The sequence below is a fragment of the Myotis yumanensis genome, unplaced genomic scaffold (genome assembly GCF_028538775.1).
Source record: "Myotis yumanensis isolate MYYU_CA2020_CCGP unplaced genomic scaffold, mMyoYum1.0.hap1 SCAF_10, whole genome shotgun sequence".
NCBI classification, from domain to species: Eukaryota; Metazoa; Chordata; class Mammalia; order Chiroptera; family Vespertilionidae; genus Myotis; species Myotis yumanensis.
Genome location: NW_027223761.1, coordinates 68,984,106 through 68,999,465, shown reverse-complemented (window position 1 = coordinate 68,999,465; position 15,360 = coordinate 68,984,106). Strand labels below are relative to the sequence as shown.

The following is a 15,360-nucleotide window of genomic DNA, read 5'->3' as shown; positions in this document are numbered from 1 at the left end:
TTTGGGACTATGTCTATCATTGATCATGTAAGCAGAGCAAAGGATTAGAAATGAATGGTGGTGTGAATAAGTTAGGTCATCAGCACCTTATTTAAGAGCTTCCCAAGTACCAACAGATATGGATCTTAGATCTAAGAGTTGGAAAGGACCCAGACAATCACAAAATGTACCACTCTGCCCCGAGGTAGGTAAAGTATTAATCCTAGAGAGCAGAAACTGAGACTCAGACTTGCCCCAGTTCACCCAGCTGGAAACGGACAAAAAGTAATTAGAGCCCTAACCGGTTTGGCTCAGTGGATAGAGCGTCGGCCTGTGGACTGAAGGGTCCCAGGTTTGATTCCGGTCAAGGGCATGTACCTTGGTTGCGGGCACATCCCCAGTAGCGGGTGTGCAGAAGGCAGCTGATCAATGTTTCTCTCTCGTCAATGTTTCTAACTCTCTATCCCTCTCCCTTCCTCTCTGTAAAAAATAAAACATATTTTTTTAAAAAGTAATTAGAACTTGGGTACACCACTTCTTATTCAGGTTTTCTTTTACTATACCATAATGGTACCTACTGCTGTTTAATAAAAAGTTATTTGTAAGCATCTTAAATGTCATATCTTTAAAAAACAATAAATATTGGAGATGTTCAACTTTAGTAGATACTACAAGTCAGACTTCCAAAGTGATTGTATAAATATATACTGCCACCAACAATGGATAAGAGTTCTGGTCCCTCTTCATCTTTACCAGTCCTTAGTACATTGCATTTTTATTTTACCCATTCCTCTGGGTATGTGGTTTTAATTTGCACTTTCCTGGTGGCCCGTGAACCTGAGCATCTTTCATATATTTGTACACCATTTAAAAATCTTCTCTTGAGAAGTGTCTAGTCAAGTATTTTGCCCATTTCTGATTGGATCACCTATTTAATTGATTTGTAGGAATTCTTTATTCTGAAATAATTTTTCTTCATTCTGTGGATTGTCTTTTCATAAAAATAACTACATATGTCTCTCTTTTTATTTTTTAGATCTAGAAAGAAAATGGTGATTTCATTTCAGGCTGCATAATTAAATGGTATTAAATATGTCAAAACAACATCTGATGAAGCTGATAAAATATTTTAAATAGCTATAATACTCATATATGAATCTCATTAATGTATATTATAATCATCAGTGATATATAAAATAACAGGGGCTAATATTTGGCACAGAAGATAAGGAACATACTGACATTTTCACTATGACTACAAGATCATTAGATCACATATCTTATTAAAATATCTATTAAAAATATTGACTGGCCTTCTTTTATGTAAAATTTGTATATATTATCATTTGTCTGACTGACTAACATCTAAAATTGTCTGTTTCTGAGTCACACAAAGTAGTTAGATATATTTGCACAATATTTAGTGATCAGGAATAAGAGAACATAAAATGTAGTTCATGTGGCATATACAAAGTTCACTTTGGAGGCCCCAGTTGGAGCACCTCAAAGAGATGAGCAGTAATCTGAAACTAAAGTTTCAAGGTGGATTTGAGTGCTACTCAGGAGAGACACAACCATCACATGAACCAATAGAAGCCCCCGCCCAAAAAAAAAAATTTTTTTTCAAATACAAAACTCAAATCAAATGCCTGCTCAAATGACAAATCCAATTCCAGCAATTCAAACTGCTTCTCACGAGGATGATTCTCTTTCTTGTGCTCTAAGATGATTCTCACTCAGGGTTTTATATTACTTTAAAAAGGATTTTTTAAACTAATATAACAATTGTTACTGAGTCTATTGAGCAATGCAAGGAAGACAGGTTAGTAAAGAAACACTATGTGGGTAGATAATGAATAATAACTAATTAGTGAATGCAGTATTTAATTCATATTCAACATTTTTTAGCCTGGCAGGTCTTTTGTTATAATTAAGAAATTTCTTCACATGGCTGAAGATTTAACTCTAACTCCAACCAAAATACTAATGGTAAACTACTTTAGGGGAAATAAGTTAACGTAAAAAACACAGTGAGACAACATGACAAGAAGATTTACGATTAAGGTTATCAGAAAAGTTTTAAAGCGGGTCATAAAGAATATCTGCTCAGAATCAGTTTACTGCATCTAACTCCTCTATTTCTACCATCTTACACTGACCAGTTCTCATTTCTTTGTTGCTAGCGTTTGCTCACTTAGTCATCTTAAATAGCCATTCAGATTAAATTATTAGATTCTTATATACACTCACACCTGCAATCAATGCACAACATTATAAGATTAAAGACTTCTCCAGTACTTTGAGATGATATAATATTGGAGTATGCACTTAAGAACTTTATTGAACTATTTATATAAATTATTAAATGAATTTCCCAGTGAGTAAAGTGAAGATTAATTATGCCAGACATGCAATACTATTTAGGATAGTTAGGCAAAAGCCCAGGGCCTCTGAGAGAGGTGGTAAAGAAAATGCTGTGCAGAAAGCAAAGCTCTTTCTTTTGTATTCTTAGTTTTGGCTGAGCAATACACCTACTCGAACATGATCCAACTTCCTGATTTCTTGGGCCTTGCACCTGATTCCATTAATACATTAACAGCTGTAAGCTTTTAGTAAGCATGCACTTTTTAATGGAAATGCCACAGATTACAAGGCAGGGACCACGTTCTCTTTCCTGCTGTCTTATGTGTATTTCTTGCTGACTTAATAAATGTGAGATTAAGTTTTGATATTTGAGTTATCTTTAAGGAATTAGCTTGTATGCACACACATACACACACAATAATAGCCCACTGAGCAGAAAAAGGATAAGAAAACCTTAATAGGTATAGAAGCCATATTTCACCAACTATTAACAAAAAGAACCCTTTCCCCAAAATATAATACTTGTTTTAAGAAAATGTGGTTTTTAACTTCAAAAGTAGTGCATAGACTTCTGTTTCCAGGAAGAATAAATGGCATACTTTTCCCTACTCCTTCTACCAAATACAACTAAAATACCTGGGTATTATGTATAAAAAATAAACAAGAAGATTTTGAAAGGTGTAGAGAAGAAAACAGAACAGCCAGGGACCTCTGAGTCCAAGGCAGCCTGTGATGGTGAACTCCACAGATTCTCTTTTTTCTTCATGTATTCCCAACTTAGAAATAAACCCCAGTAACCCACAAACACCAGTGAGCACAGACCAAAAGAGCTCCACAAAAGCCTGCTCTCTTCAGCCAGAGAACTGAGAAAGGAGCAGCCCACTAAGACAGAAAACCTTTAGACAATGACTGCTTTACTCCAGCCAAACATCACAGCCCAAAGTGCAAACAAAAACCCTGCCTCCAACCACACCAAGAAAAGTTGGTTGGGGAGTCTAGACTTCCCCCCACTCACCAACCTGTAACAAGGCACCCCAACCTCCTCCTGTGGAGATGCCAGGAAAGATGAAGTAGCAAGCGGGGGATTTTCATCTTTCATCCCCACAGGGCAGTTACAACCCGCCCCCACCCCCCCCGCCCCCGCCCCAACTCCATGATGTCAGTGGAGACTGTGTGGCAAATCTAGACATCCACTAACAATATGGCAGCAATAAGTCCCCTCACCACCACCTTCCCACTGGAGTGGCATCAACAGAGGCCAAGAGTTAGAACTTTCACTATTGCCCACTGGTAATAGGGCCACCGTCACCAAAGTGTTAGTCGAAACAACATGAGGAGCTGGAATTTCCATTCCAGTCCAACAGCTATGAGGAATCCCTTCCTGAGATGGCCAGAAGACATGGCACAGACATTTCACCGAAGAGAATAAATAGATGGTAAAACTACAATGATTTGACACTATTTTTTTTTTAAATTTAAGTCATTCTGGTAAGTGTGAAGAGATCAAAACCAAAGGCAGGCACCGATATGGAGAAACTACATCCTTCATACATTGCTGGTGGGAGTAATGGTACAGCCACCCTATAAAACAGTGTGATAACTTCTTACAAATCCAAACATACAACAACCATGTGACCCAGTATTTGCACTCTAAGGCACTTATCCCAGAGAAACAAAAACTTATGTTCCCAGTCTATGTGCATGAATGTTTATAGCAGTTTTATTCATAATCCCCCAAACTAGAAAACTCAGGTGTCATCCTTTGACAGGAAAATGGAAATGCCACAGGCAAATGGATATACCAACAAATCTTGGTATATCCATACCATCCTATATAATAAAGAGGTAATATGCAAATGGTCATTACACCATGACAGTAACGACGGATCAGCAGGAGAGCGGGGCAGCGAGCTACAGTGCAGTGGAGAGCTACTTGTGATATATAATAGGGAACAAACTACTGATACATGCAACCACCTGGGTGAATCTCCATAGAACTTTGCTTAGTGAAAAAAGCCAACCCCAAAAGGTTACCTACATATGATTCCATTTATAACATTCTTGAGGTGACAAAATTATAGAAATGGGGAACAGATTAGTAGTTGTCAAGGGGGTTAAGGAAGGGATGATAGTGGGAGGGAAGTGGGTGTGACTATTAAAGGCAGCAAGAGGGATGCTGGTGGGTGATGCAAATATTCTGTATCTGGTTGTGATATTATAGTTTCACAAAATGTTACCTTTGGTGGAAACTGGGTAAAGAGTGCACAGTATCTATTTCTTAGCTGTATGTAAATTTACAATTATCTCAAACAATTTTTTAAAAAGAAAAGCTGCTAAATCCAGTTCACCAAAAATGAATCAAAATAGATTTCACAGTATAGAAAAGTTTATTGATGAACATTGAATCAGTTTTAACATTAGAACTAAGAAAAAAAACTATAGGAATAATTGTTTTAAGACAGAACATAAATGTTAAACTGTAACATTAAAAAGGCCACATATTTGAAAGTTGCCAAGAGAGTAAATCTTAAAAGTTGACATCACAAGAAAAATTTTGTAACTATGTATGATGGTGCATGTTAACTAGGCGTATTGTGGTGATGATTTCACAGAGTACACAAATATCCAAATCATGTTGTATACCTGAAAATAATATAATGTATACTTGAAAATAATATAATGCTATCTATCGATTACACCTCTGTTTTTTAAAAAATGACATGGGAAATAAGGGACAAAGAAAAAATAAGAGTGCTAATTTCTGCAGCTTATATAGCAACAAATAACCAATACTGCATAAATTTTTTAAGTTTTGAAGATTATTCCAGCCTCTTAGTGTTTTCCTTTAAAAAAAAAAAACAAACATAAAGAAGTCTTTCAAGAAATAAGATACTTTGTGATAGAAAAGCTGATGAATATTCAACAATTCTGTTTCACTTTAGGTTTCTTTGTTTTGCTAAGATCAAATAAAGTTGAATCCAAATATTTACAAGTGGCTCCTGTAGCATGCTTTTCTTGTTAAATTGTGTGTGTACAGATTCTTACATCTGTATATAGAAGAGGATGACTGGAATGATGGTCACCATTTAATGTGAATAATGGTAATTTCTGGCTGGACGTGATCGCATTTTATTTTCTTGGTGCTGTTTTTCCACTTAGCTTGAATTCTTATGATGAGCATGTATCACTCTTATAAAGTAAGTCATAATTATTAAGTCTATTTTGAGGTTTAGAAATAAAACCAATTTTTTTTTATAAAGGGAATTATGTATCTTAAAGAGCAATTTTCAAACAAGCTCTCACTGGCCTTATGAAATAAAAGTGATGGTAGGTAATAAAGTAGAACCAGAAAACTATATTATGAAGCTCACTCTTCCCTAAATGAAGACCTGCTTTTTTTTTAAATGGCTAATGAAGAAAGAAACTTAAAATTTTCTTGCAACAAACTGAACGAGGAATATATTAAAAACAACACGTTTATTTAAACTGTTACTTTTCATAATTCATTAAATCTTATCACAGGTTAATATCTTCATTCTATTATCTTCAGGGTACATTCATTAGTGTTATCTAAAACTTCATATAAAATTAAATAAGAATTAAAAGTAGAGCTAAGAACACTGTCATGATTTGTGTGAGAGGATTCCCATCATGTACCCTGGTCCCTAATGTTACTTTTTCTGCTTCATGAGCCTCTCAACCTCAGACTAGTTTTGTTTTAGAGGAAATAAAGTGGCTCCTCTGAGCACTATGGCACTGAGCGCGCAGCCACTGCCTTATCGGTTGGTGTTGACCCAGTGGTACCTGTCCACCAGGCACACAGCCGCAGGCTTATGGCCCCTGCGGTTCCTATGCAGCGCGTGATAAGCATTTCTCAGGTGGCCCAGACCGCCATCCAATACTTTCTTTTTTGGGGGGATTTGGAACCAAGTTTGAAAGGGCTGTTTCAGGTTTTCAACCTGGAAAAAAGAAGAAAAAAGTGATAAAAAGGTGCATAAAGATCTTTTTTAAACTAAGAAGTTAGCCCTAAGGGTTAAATAAAACCTATAACTCAGGAGTTAAATGTTTCAAAAGCATAGGAAGTTCAAATGAAGAGAAGTGGACAATCATATTTGGAAAAAATTGGCTAGCATTTTCAAGGGTATAAAGCAAGTCAATTTCATACCTTTAAATAAAAATAATTTTTTAATTTAAATAAAATTTTTAAAAACACACTTATGCAAATGTCTATATATTTGTGCATTCTCCCCTACCTCACCCCACCCCACTGGTGGGACCCAAAACTGTCTAATCATGATCTCTGAGTGGAGGTCAGGAAATATCCATTTTAAACATCTCAAGTGACCAATACAGATGTTTTATAGACCATACTCTGAAATGATATTGTTCTAGAAGAATACAGCTGATCCCTAAATGGAAGATGGCCTTTCTAAGCATAAAAATAGAATTAGATCTCAATCAGGAAGAATCAAAAAACCTGAATAGGCCGAAAGCTACTGAAGAAATTGAAGCAGTGATCAAAAATCTTCCAGCAAACAAAAGTCCTGGTCTGGGATGGCTTTACAGGGGAGTTCTTTCAAGCATTCAAAGAAGAACTAAAACCTATCCTCCTCAGACTATTTCAAAAAATTCAAGAGGAAGGCACACTTCCAAGCTCTTTCTATGAAGCCAGCATTACCCTAATTCCAAAACCAGGTAAAGAGAGACTAAGGATAAAATAAACAAATGGGACTACATCAAAATAAAAAGCTTCTGCACAGCAAAAGAAACCATCAACAAAACAACAAGAAAGCCCACTGCATGGGAGAACATATTTGCCAATGATATCACCGATAAGGGTTTAATCTCCAACATTTACAGGGAACTTATTTAATTTAACAAAAGGAAGATGAACAATCCAATCAAAAAATGGGCAAAGGACCTAGATAGACACTTTTTGAAAGAAGACATTCAGAAAGCCAAGAGACACATGAAAACATGCTCAAAGTCACTAATCATCCAAGAGATGCAAATCAAAACAACAATGAGGTATCATCTCATGCCTGTCAGAATGGCTCTCATCAACAAATCAACAAATGACAAGTGCTGGAGAGGATGTGGAGAAAAAGGAACCCTAGTGCACTGCTGGTGGGAATGCAGACTGGTGCAGCCACAGTGAAAGACAGTATGGAGTTTCCTCAAAAAGTTAAAAATCGAATTCCCATTTGACCCAGTAATCCCACTTCTAGGACTATATCCCAAGAAACCAGAAACACCAATCAGAAAGGATATATACACCCTATGTTCATAGCAGCACAATTTCCAATAGCTAAGATTTGGAAACAACCTAAGTGCCCATCAGCAGATGAGTGGATTAAAAAGCAGTGGTACATCTACACAATGGAACACTACAGCGCTATAAAAAAGAAGGAACTTTCACCATTTGCAACAGCATGGATGGAACTGGAGAGCATTATGCTAAGCAAAATAAGCCAGTCAGAGAAAGATAAATATCACACGATCTCACTCATATGTGGGATATAATGATCAACATAATTTGATGAACAAGAATAGATCCAGAGACAAATGGCGGGGGCGGGGGTGGTTAGAGAGCAATCAAAGGACTTGTATGCATGCATATTAGCATAACCAATGGACACAGACACTGGGGCGGTGAGGGCTTGCCTGGGGTGGGAATGGCTGGGGTGGGGGGTCAAGAGGGGAAAATGGAGACATATGTAAAACTTTAGACAATAAATTGATTAATTAATTTAAAAAATAGAATTAAGGGCAAATATTTCACTATATAATTTTAAACTTTTATACACATAGAACTATGTACAAACTATCTATATAGTTTAGAAAACTAAACAAGCTGGAGAAATAATATTTTCCAGTAAAATGACAAGTTAAAATACTCTTTTTTTTAAAAATATATTTTATTTTTTTGCAGCGAGGAAGGGAGAAGGATAGAGAGTTAGAAACATCGATGAGAGAGGAACATCAATCAGCTGCCTCCTGCACATCTCCCACTGGGGATGTGCCCGCAACCAAGGTACATGCCCTTGACCAGAATCGAACCTGGGACCCTTCAGTCCGCAGGCCAACACTCTATCCACTGAGCCAAACCAGTCAGGGCAGTTAAAATACTCTTAAAGTTTGAAGAGCCTATACTAATACATTCAGAAGTTAAATGATAAGTGGATAAAAAAAGGAAATTCATTAAGATAGTAAATACCTAAAATATTTGGGGACATGGAGATTTTTAAGTTTTAAACTTTAATAATATATGTAATATTATTGTTATCAAAACTATTTTTAAGTGAGAATACTCAATTTTAGGAAAAATGGTAAACACTTTCACATAAAGCTGGTTAGACTACAAATAAATATAATTTTCTAAAAGGTACTTTGGCTGTACATTGAGAATGAGTAAAATGTCCATACATTTATTAAAATGTATGGACCCAGTAATTCCATGTCTGAGAATCAAATCTCCAGAAATAATTTAAAATTCAGACATCTTTCTGTATAAGTTATCAGCTTTTTTTATATAACAATGTGGAAATAATTTATTATTGGCAGATATCTAGATTAACTGAGTAAATTACTAGGAAAGCAAATGAATATTAAAATTTTAAGTATTTAAATTACTTTAACATGTGAATACATAAGTGATCATTTTATTTTATTTTTTAATTAATTTCAGAGAGGAAGGGGGAGGGAGAGAGAGATAGAAACATCAATGATGAAAGAGAATCATTGATCGGCTGCCTCCTGCGTGCCCTCCACTGGGGATCGAGCCCACAACCCGGGCATGTGCCATTGACTGGAATCGAACCCGGGACCCTTGAGTCTGCAGGTCGATGCTCTATCCACTGAGCCAAACCAGCTAGGGCCATAAGTGATCATTTTAAGGAAACATACAAGCATACACATATAAAGTGTCAACACAGATCTCCCTAGATCGGTGTTTTTCAAACTGTGGGTTGCCACCATTAGTGAGTCATGAAATCAATTTAGATGGTTGAAATCAATTTAATTTAATTCAAAGTGTTGGAATCATTGTACCTACTAAGGGTAGGTAGTGTTTCATGAAAACTATTTCTAACATATAGCTATGCGTGTCTTTCTACAGGTTGTGGTAAAAAAAATAAAAATTAAAAATAAAAATAAGCCGAAACCGGTTTGGCTCAATGGATAGAGCCTGCAGAATGAGAGGTCCCAGGTTCGATTCTGGTCAAGGGCATGTACCTGGGTTGCGGGCACATCCCCAGTGGGAGATGTGCAGGAGGCAGCTGATCGGTGTTTCTCTCTCATCGATGTTTCTAACTCTCTATCTCTCTCCCTTCCTCTCTGTAAAAACTCAATAAAATATATTTTTTAAAAAATTTAAAAAAAAATAAAAATAAAAATTAAATAAAAATTAAATAAAAATTAAAAAAATAAGAAAGGCCACTAATTTTAATATTTATTCTGAAGAAATTTAGGTGAAAGGAAGTTTATGCCCAAATACTATACGGAAAAATGGGACTGCAAATGATAGCATAGATCCTGATCATTCAGCCAAGTAGAGGAACTACATATAGAAGGAAAAAACAAAACACAGAAAAACGTTTTGCCAGAATGTTAATATTGTGATTTTAAACTTTGCAGTGTTGGTTTTTTCCAGGTTTTCCAATTGTTGTTTCTTTGCTTTTATAGTCAGCACATTCTTTTTAGAATCAGAATAGGAATAAAAGTAGACAGGAGGCCTGGAGCACGCTTTACCTGATAAATACTCCTCGGATTGCTGACTTTAGGAATTATCCGGGGCTCTCTGCTACAACTTTCTTCATCGGAGGAAGTGCCCGAGGAGTAGTCTAGTGAGGCTCTACTGACAGCATCCAGGACTTTTCGGGAGATCTCCCATTCCTCCCATCTGCCTTTGAAAGAAGCAACTGTAAACGGGTGATTTTTCTCACCATACCTAAGTAGGAAAAGAAAATAAAGTATTTGTTTGGGATTCAACGTCTCACAGCTCATCTCTAATTTCTTCTGGAGACAACTCACTAACTTTTACAAAAAGAGTTATTTTGAAAAACAAATTGAAATGACTTGACAGCAAAGCAAGTTGAGAGACGTTTATGACCTTCAGCTACTGCACTGTTGTAATTGGTGGGGGTGTTCCTTAAGCGCTATCTTGGTTAACAGCTCAGAAAAAGACAAAGACTCATTTCTTTTGATTGAACTGATGGCCTGAATTGCCCCATGGTAGATAACTCCTCTTCCCCTTTGATACTGCCTATAGGACTTAGACATAATCTACTATTGGCAGGGATTAAAATCAAATTTCGAATATTATGCAAAATCGTTGTGCTTCCCACTCCTCCTGGAAGTCTGCGTTGTCTAATAAAGTTGTAACTAAAACCTTAACCAACCATTGCCCTCACTGTTAACCCAGGGCACCATCTTTCACAAACGTGTACAGAACTGACTAACTAACCTAAGGTTTCCACCTGTCAGAGGGAACGCAGACTCTTACTTCCAACGAGGTTACTCACCTGCAGCAAACTTCAAAGGGATCTACCCATAAGGTCATCTCCTTTGGAAGTCCCAGGTGAGAAAAATTCACATTACTTTCAGCACAAGCCCTCTGTAGAATGGGATCTTTATTCTGATTATTGTTTATCCGGATACACCTTAAAAAGCAAGGGAAGGGAAACAAAGGCATGTCGACAGGTGCTTTAGCCGGAGAATCATAGAAACTGTCAGACATGAATGTCACCCTTACCAGCCACTTCAAGGGCACAGACAGGCATTGTGAGAACCACCGCACTCTGTTTTAGTTAGGATTTAGAAGAAATACGGTTTTAGGCTTCTGCTGCAATACACAAAGCTCCCACCTCACCCCTGCTTTCCCCCACCCCTTCCCCACCCTCCAGTTTTACAAATAAGAGTGAAACCTCAGCTTTTCTCACAGCAACTCAGAATGTGAGTTGCATCACTGAGTCACACAATTCATTCACCAAGCGTTCACTGCATATTTTTCATCGTTAGCACCAGTTAGAAATTGCTCAATCCACCTCACATAAGGGGGTTTGTGCTAGAATATTCAACTGCACTATCACCAAGTATCTCTTTCTTTCAAGCAAGCCCACATTCAGTCCATAAAACTTGCATTCCTCATAGGCTGCCAACAAAATCGTTGCCAATGCCTGCTTCCCCCCGCTTCCCCATACCCCACACTAGCTCTCACCTGAAGGCTTGCCCTTTAGAAGGGCACTCAGAGTGCCAGTGGCCTCTGTATGTTTTAAACAAGATAGTCATCAGCTTTTCTGCAAAGTTTTCTATTTGCTGTTTACTCAGTTTATCATGCTTTTTCACCAGTCTTGTGACAAAGAAAACCGCTGTTGCAATTTCATCTCTCATGATTCAAGGGAGAAAGATCTATGAGGTCTGCAACCATTAAAAGGAAGCAAGAATGAATTAAATAGAACCAAGAGCCTCACTTACCAACATGTAGTTACTATTTGGAAATTGTATACACCTTACATTTTAATTAGAAATTATTTGCTAGTTTTTAATAACTAAATAAGCACATGAGTGGTATCAACAAAACAGGCAAAAATACCACCTCTTCAACTAGCCAGTTTTTAACAAATGTCAAAGGAAAAATATCTTTTTTAAACTTTAATACACCTAAGAAACAAACAAAACTTCATTATGCAACTTAAGCAAAAGAAAAAGTCTTTATGTTGGACAGTAATTACACCAAGCCCCACTTTTAAAAAACATATTTATAGAGAGCAAAAACATTTTAAAATGTGGCTCTCAGGTTGCATGCTTTAAATAAAAGTTAATATTAATAAAAAAATATTGTACTTGCCAGCAAAAAAAACTTCAGCCCCAACACAAAGTGGGCCAGAGTCAGAAGACCAACTATGCTTTTAGTTTCCAACTCTCACTCACACATGTTTTGTTAGTTTCAGGCGGAAATTTATAGTAGCCTGGGCCCCAAAGCCTGGTAGGTGTTTAGCCTGACACAGGTGCTATCATTCAGGATGCTCAGCTTTTTTCTCAGCCCCCATGAAATTGCTCCTTGTCTATGTCGACAGGGTTCTCTGTTTAAAGATTTTCAAACTGCATTTGTAACTTCCATTGCACTTTTTAAGTCTTATCTGACAAATTGAGAATCAAGCCGTCCCCTTCCATATTCTAATATCCTACATTCCAAATAAGTTCACTTCTAATTGTAACTGTCACCATATTAAAGAATTTTGTCTTGAATCTTTTATAGAACTTACAACTTTCTCTGCACAGTCATATGTGGACTGCAGACATTATTTACTGATATGTTTATTTGTGAAATAAGTGGAAGAGATTTCAGAGTTTATCAACCTCACTAGTTCTCAAAGTGTGGGCCCTGACCACCTGGTTTGGATCTACCCGGCTGCTTGTTAAAAAGGCAGAGTCTTGGAGCTTGGGCTGGATCTACTGAGTCAATACAGTGGGGCCTTGACTTACAAGTTTAATTCGTTCCCTGACAGAACTTGTAACTCAAATTACTCGTATGTCAAATCAAAAAGTGAACGAGTGAGACACATGATGCTGGGCTGATGTTGTGGCGTTCACTGTGACGTTTGCTGCGCCAACTAGCGGTGGGGTATCTGAAGCTGGCTCGTAACCCGAATTTTAGCTCGCAACTCAAAGCAAAAAATCGGCCGAGAGACGGCTCGTATCTCGAAAAACTCGTTAGTCGGGACACTGTACTTCTAAAAGTGAGGCCTGGAAATCAGTGCTAGTTAACAAGTTGCCCCAGGTGGGCCTTATACCACTAAAATGTCAGAACCATCACACCTGACTTATACGTCTTTAAACACCCACCATAAGAGCTCATTCAGGTTCTGATCAGTGAAAATGATTTCACTCTGACAAGAAAGCCCATATTCTTTCTAAACAGCTCCAAACACCAGGTGGACCTCCCTCCCTGTGAGGAGCCAAATCCACTCCTTTGATTCTCTATCTATGCAGCTTCATTCTTCCCTCTGGAGCAGTGGTTCTCAACCTTGGCTGCACATTAGAATCACCTGGGAATCTTTTTTTAAAATCCTGATTTCTGGGCCTCATCCTCTGGAAATTCTGTTTCTTTGTTACTAATGTTGTGGCCTCACCCCATAACAAAGAAACAGAATTTCCAGAGGATAAGGCCCAGAAATCAGGATTTTAAAAAGATTCCCAGGTGATTCCAAGGTTGAGAACCACTGCTCTGGAGTGTGTCCCATCCTCCACCACGTGAGGACACTTGAAATCAGGGGTGGGCAAACTTTTTGACTCGAGGGCCACAGTGGGTTCTTAAACGGGACCGGAGGGCCGGAACAAAAGCATGGATGGAGTGTTTGTGTGAACTAATATAAATTCAAAGTAAACATCATTACATAAAAGGGTACGGTCTTTTTTTTTTAGTTTTATTCATTTCAAACAGGCCGGATCCGGCCTGCGGGCCGTAGTTTGCCTACGGCTGCTTTAAATACTAGCTATTCAGCCTGCACGGAGACTACTCTAAGAGTTTTAACAGTTCTTCCCTGAGACATGTTACTCAGAGCCTTCCCCACTGGGCACTCCCCTCGGGCTGGGCTTCAGGTGAGTCAGGGACCCTCTGAGAGTGTGGGGCCCACACGCACACAGCGCTCCAGGTGGGCTCCATCTCCGCAGGACCAAGTGGGACTGTCGCCTCGCTTGCTCTGAACACTGTATTTCTACAGCGCAGCTTCAGGTAACATTTACCTGGGTGGCAGGAGCATCAGACCACTGCCTCACATTGAACCTGCAAGTCGTCTTTTTATCTTATCATCGTTATCTTCTTGCACAGTGCAGAATGTTTAAGAGTGCGGGTTTCGGAGTCAGACCTGGTGTGAACGGCAACTTTACAACTCGCTATCTGTAAGCTTGAGCAACTTGCTTAACCTCCTGAACTTTCAGAAGGAGGAGGTCTGTGAAACAGCAATCTCCTGGGGTTGCTATCAAGATTACCACCAATATTCTGTAAGCACCTGATCTAATTACTAGTTCCTTAGTAGTTTTACAGGAAGGCAGTACAGCAGAGCAGTTAAGAAATCTGTTGTAAAATCAAGCGCCGTGGGATTGAATCCCAGGACTTAGCTTACTAGAAACTCGGGGAAGTTTCTCAACCTCTCGAATCTTCAGAGTCTCATCCGTAAAAGGAGGAAGAATATGCATGGCCTTGGAAGCCGACTGCCAGATTTGGATCCTAGCTCGATTTCCTGTCTGAACTTAGCAAGTTATTGAACTTCTCTGTGCCTCGATTTCCTAATCTATATAAAGGTAATAATAATAGTACCCAATTTGAAGGGTAGTTGTAAGAATTAAGTGTAAAACGGCAGCTGGTACTGAAGAAATGCTCTGTAAATGTTAGCTATTACTGCTGTCGTAGTACAAATGTCATACTACTGCTATTGCCTTATGAGGTTCTTGTCAAGTTTAAATTAAAAATTATATATGAAGCATTTAGCAGAGTGCCTGGCATATAATATGTACTCAAAAAGTGGTAGCCTTTCTTATTAATAAATTTAAGTTTATACTTATTTTAATATAATTTTCTAGTTTTTATTAAGTGAATATAAAACAACTACATAATTGCAGCTATACTTATCATATTTCATTGTATAAAACTTAGGGCATCACTATAAAGAATGGAGATTTGTGACCCTGATTTTTGTCTTCTAATACATTCTCTTATCTTTTGGGCTACCTGTTATCTGCAAATTTGACAAGAATGTGTCCTGCTGCAAATAATGAATTAAAAGGTTGTAGAGGATGCAAATCAAGCAGAGTGCGCTCACAAAATCTAGTGACTCTAAAGTAATTCTAATGTGCAATAAAGGTGGGAGATCATTAAGAGAGATCTCTCCTAGTTGTCAAAGAAATTGGAAATGTATTCTAAACTTCTAATTGCTTAGTAATGCCTTAAGTTTAACAAAGATTATTATGACAAATTTGCATTTCATCTTTTTATTCTCATCCTTTCTAGCCTTTGCT

The 15,360-nt window shown here is 37.7% G+C and overlaps 1 protein-coding gene across 1 annotated transcript; it reads right to left on the bottom strand.

The window, feature by feature from the left end:
- Positions 1-6,119: 6,119 nt before the first annotated feature.
- BTG4 (BTG anti-proliferation factor 4) lies at positions 6,120-11,733 on the bottom strand. The gene is made up of 4 exons (XM_070426926.1): positions 11,561-11,733; positions 10,866-11,003; positions 10,093-10,291; positions 6,120-6,302 (listed from the first exon to the last, which is right to left on the bottom strand). The coding sequence occupies exons 1-4, from the start codon at positions 11,731-11,733 to the stop codon at positions 6,120-6,122; spliced, it is 693 nt and encodes a 230-aa protein (XP_070283027.1).
- Between the last annotated feature and the right edge of the window lie 3,627 nt (positions 11,734-15,360).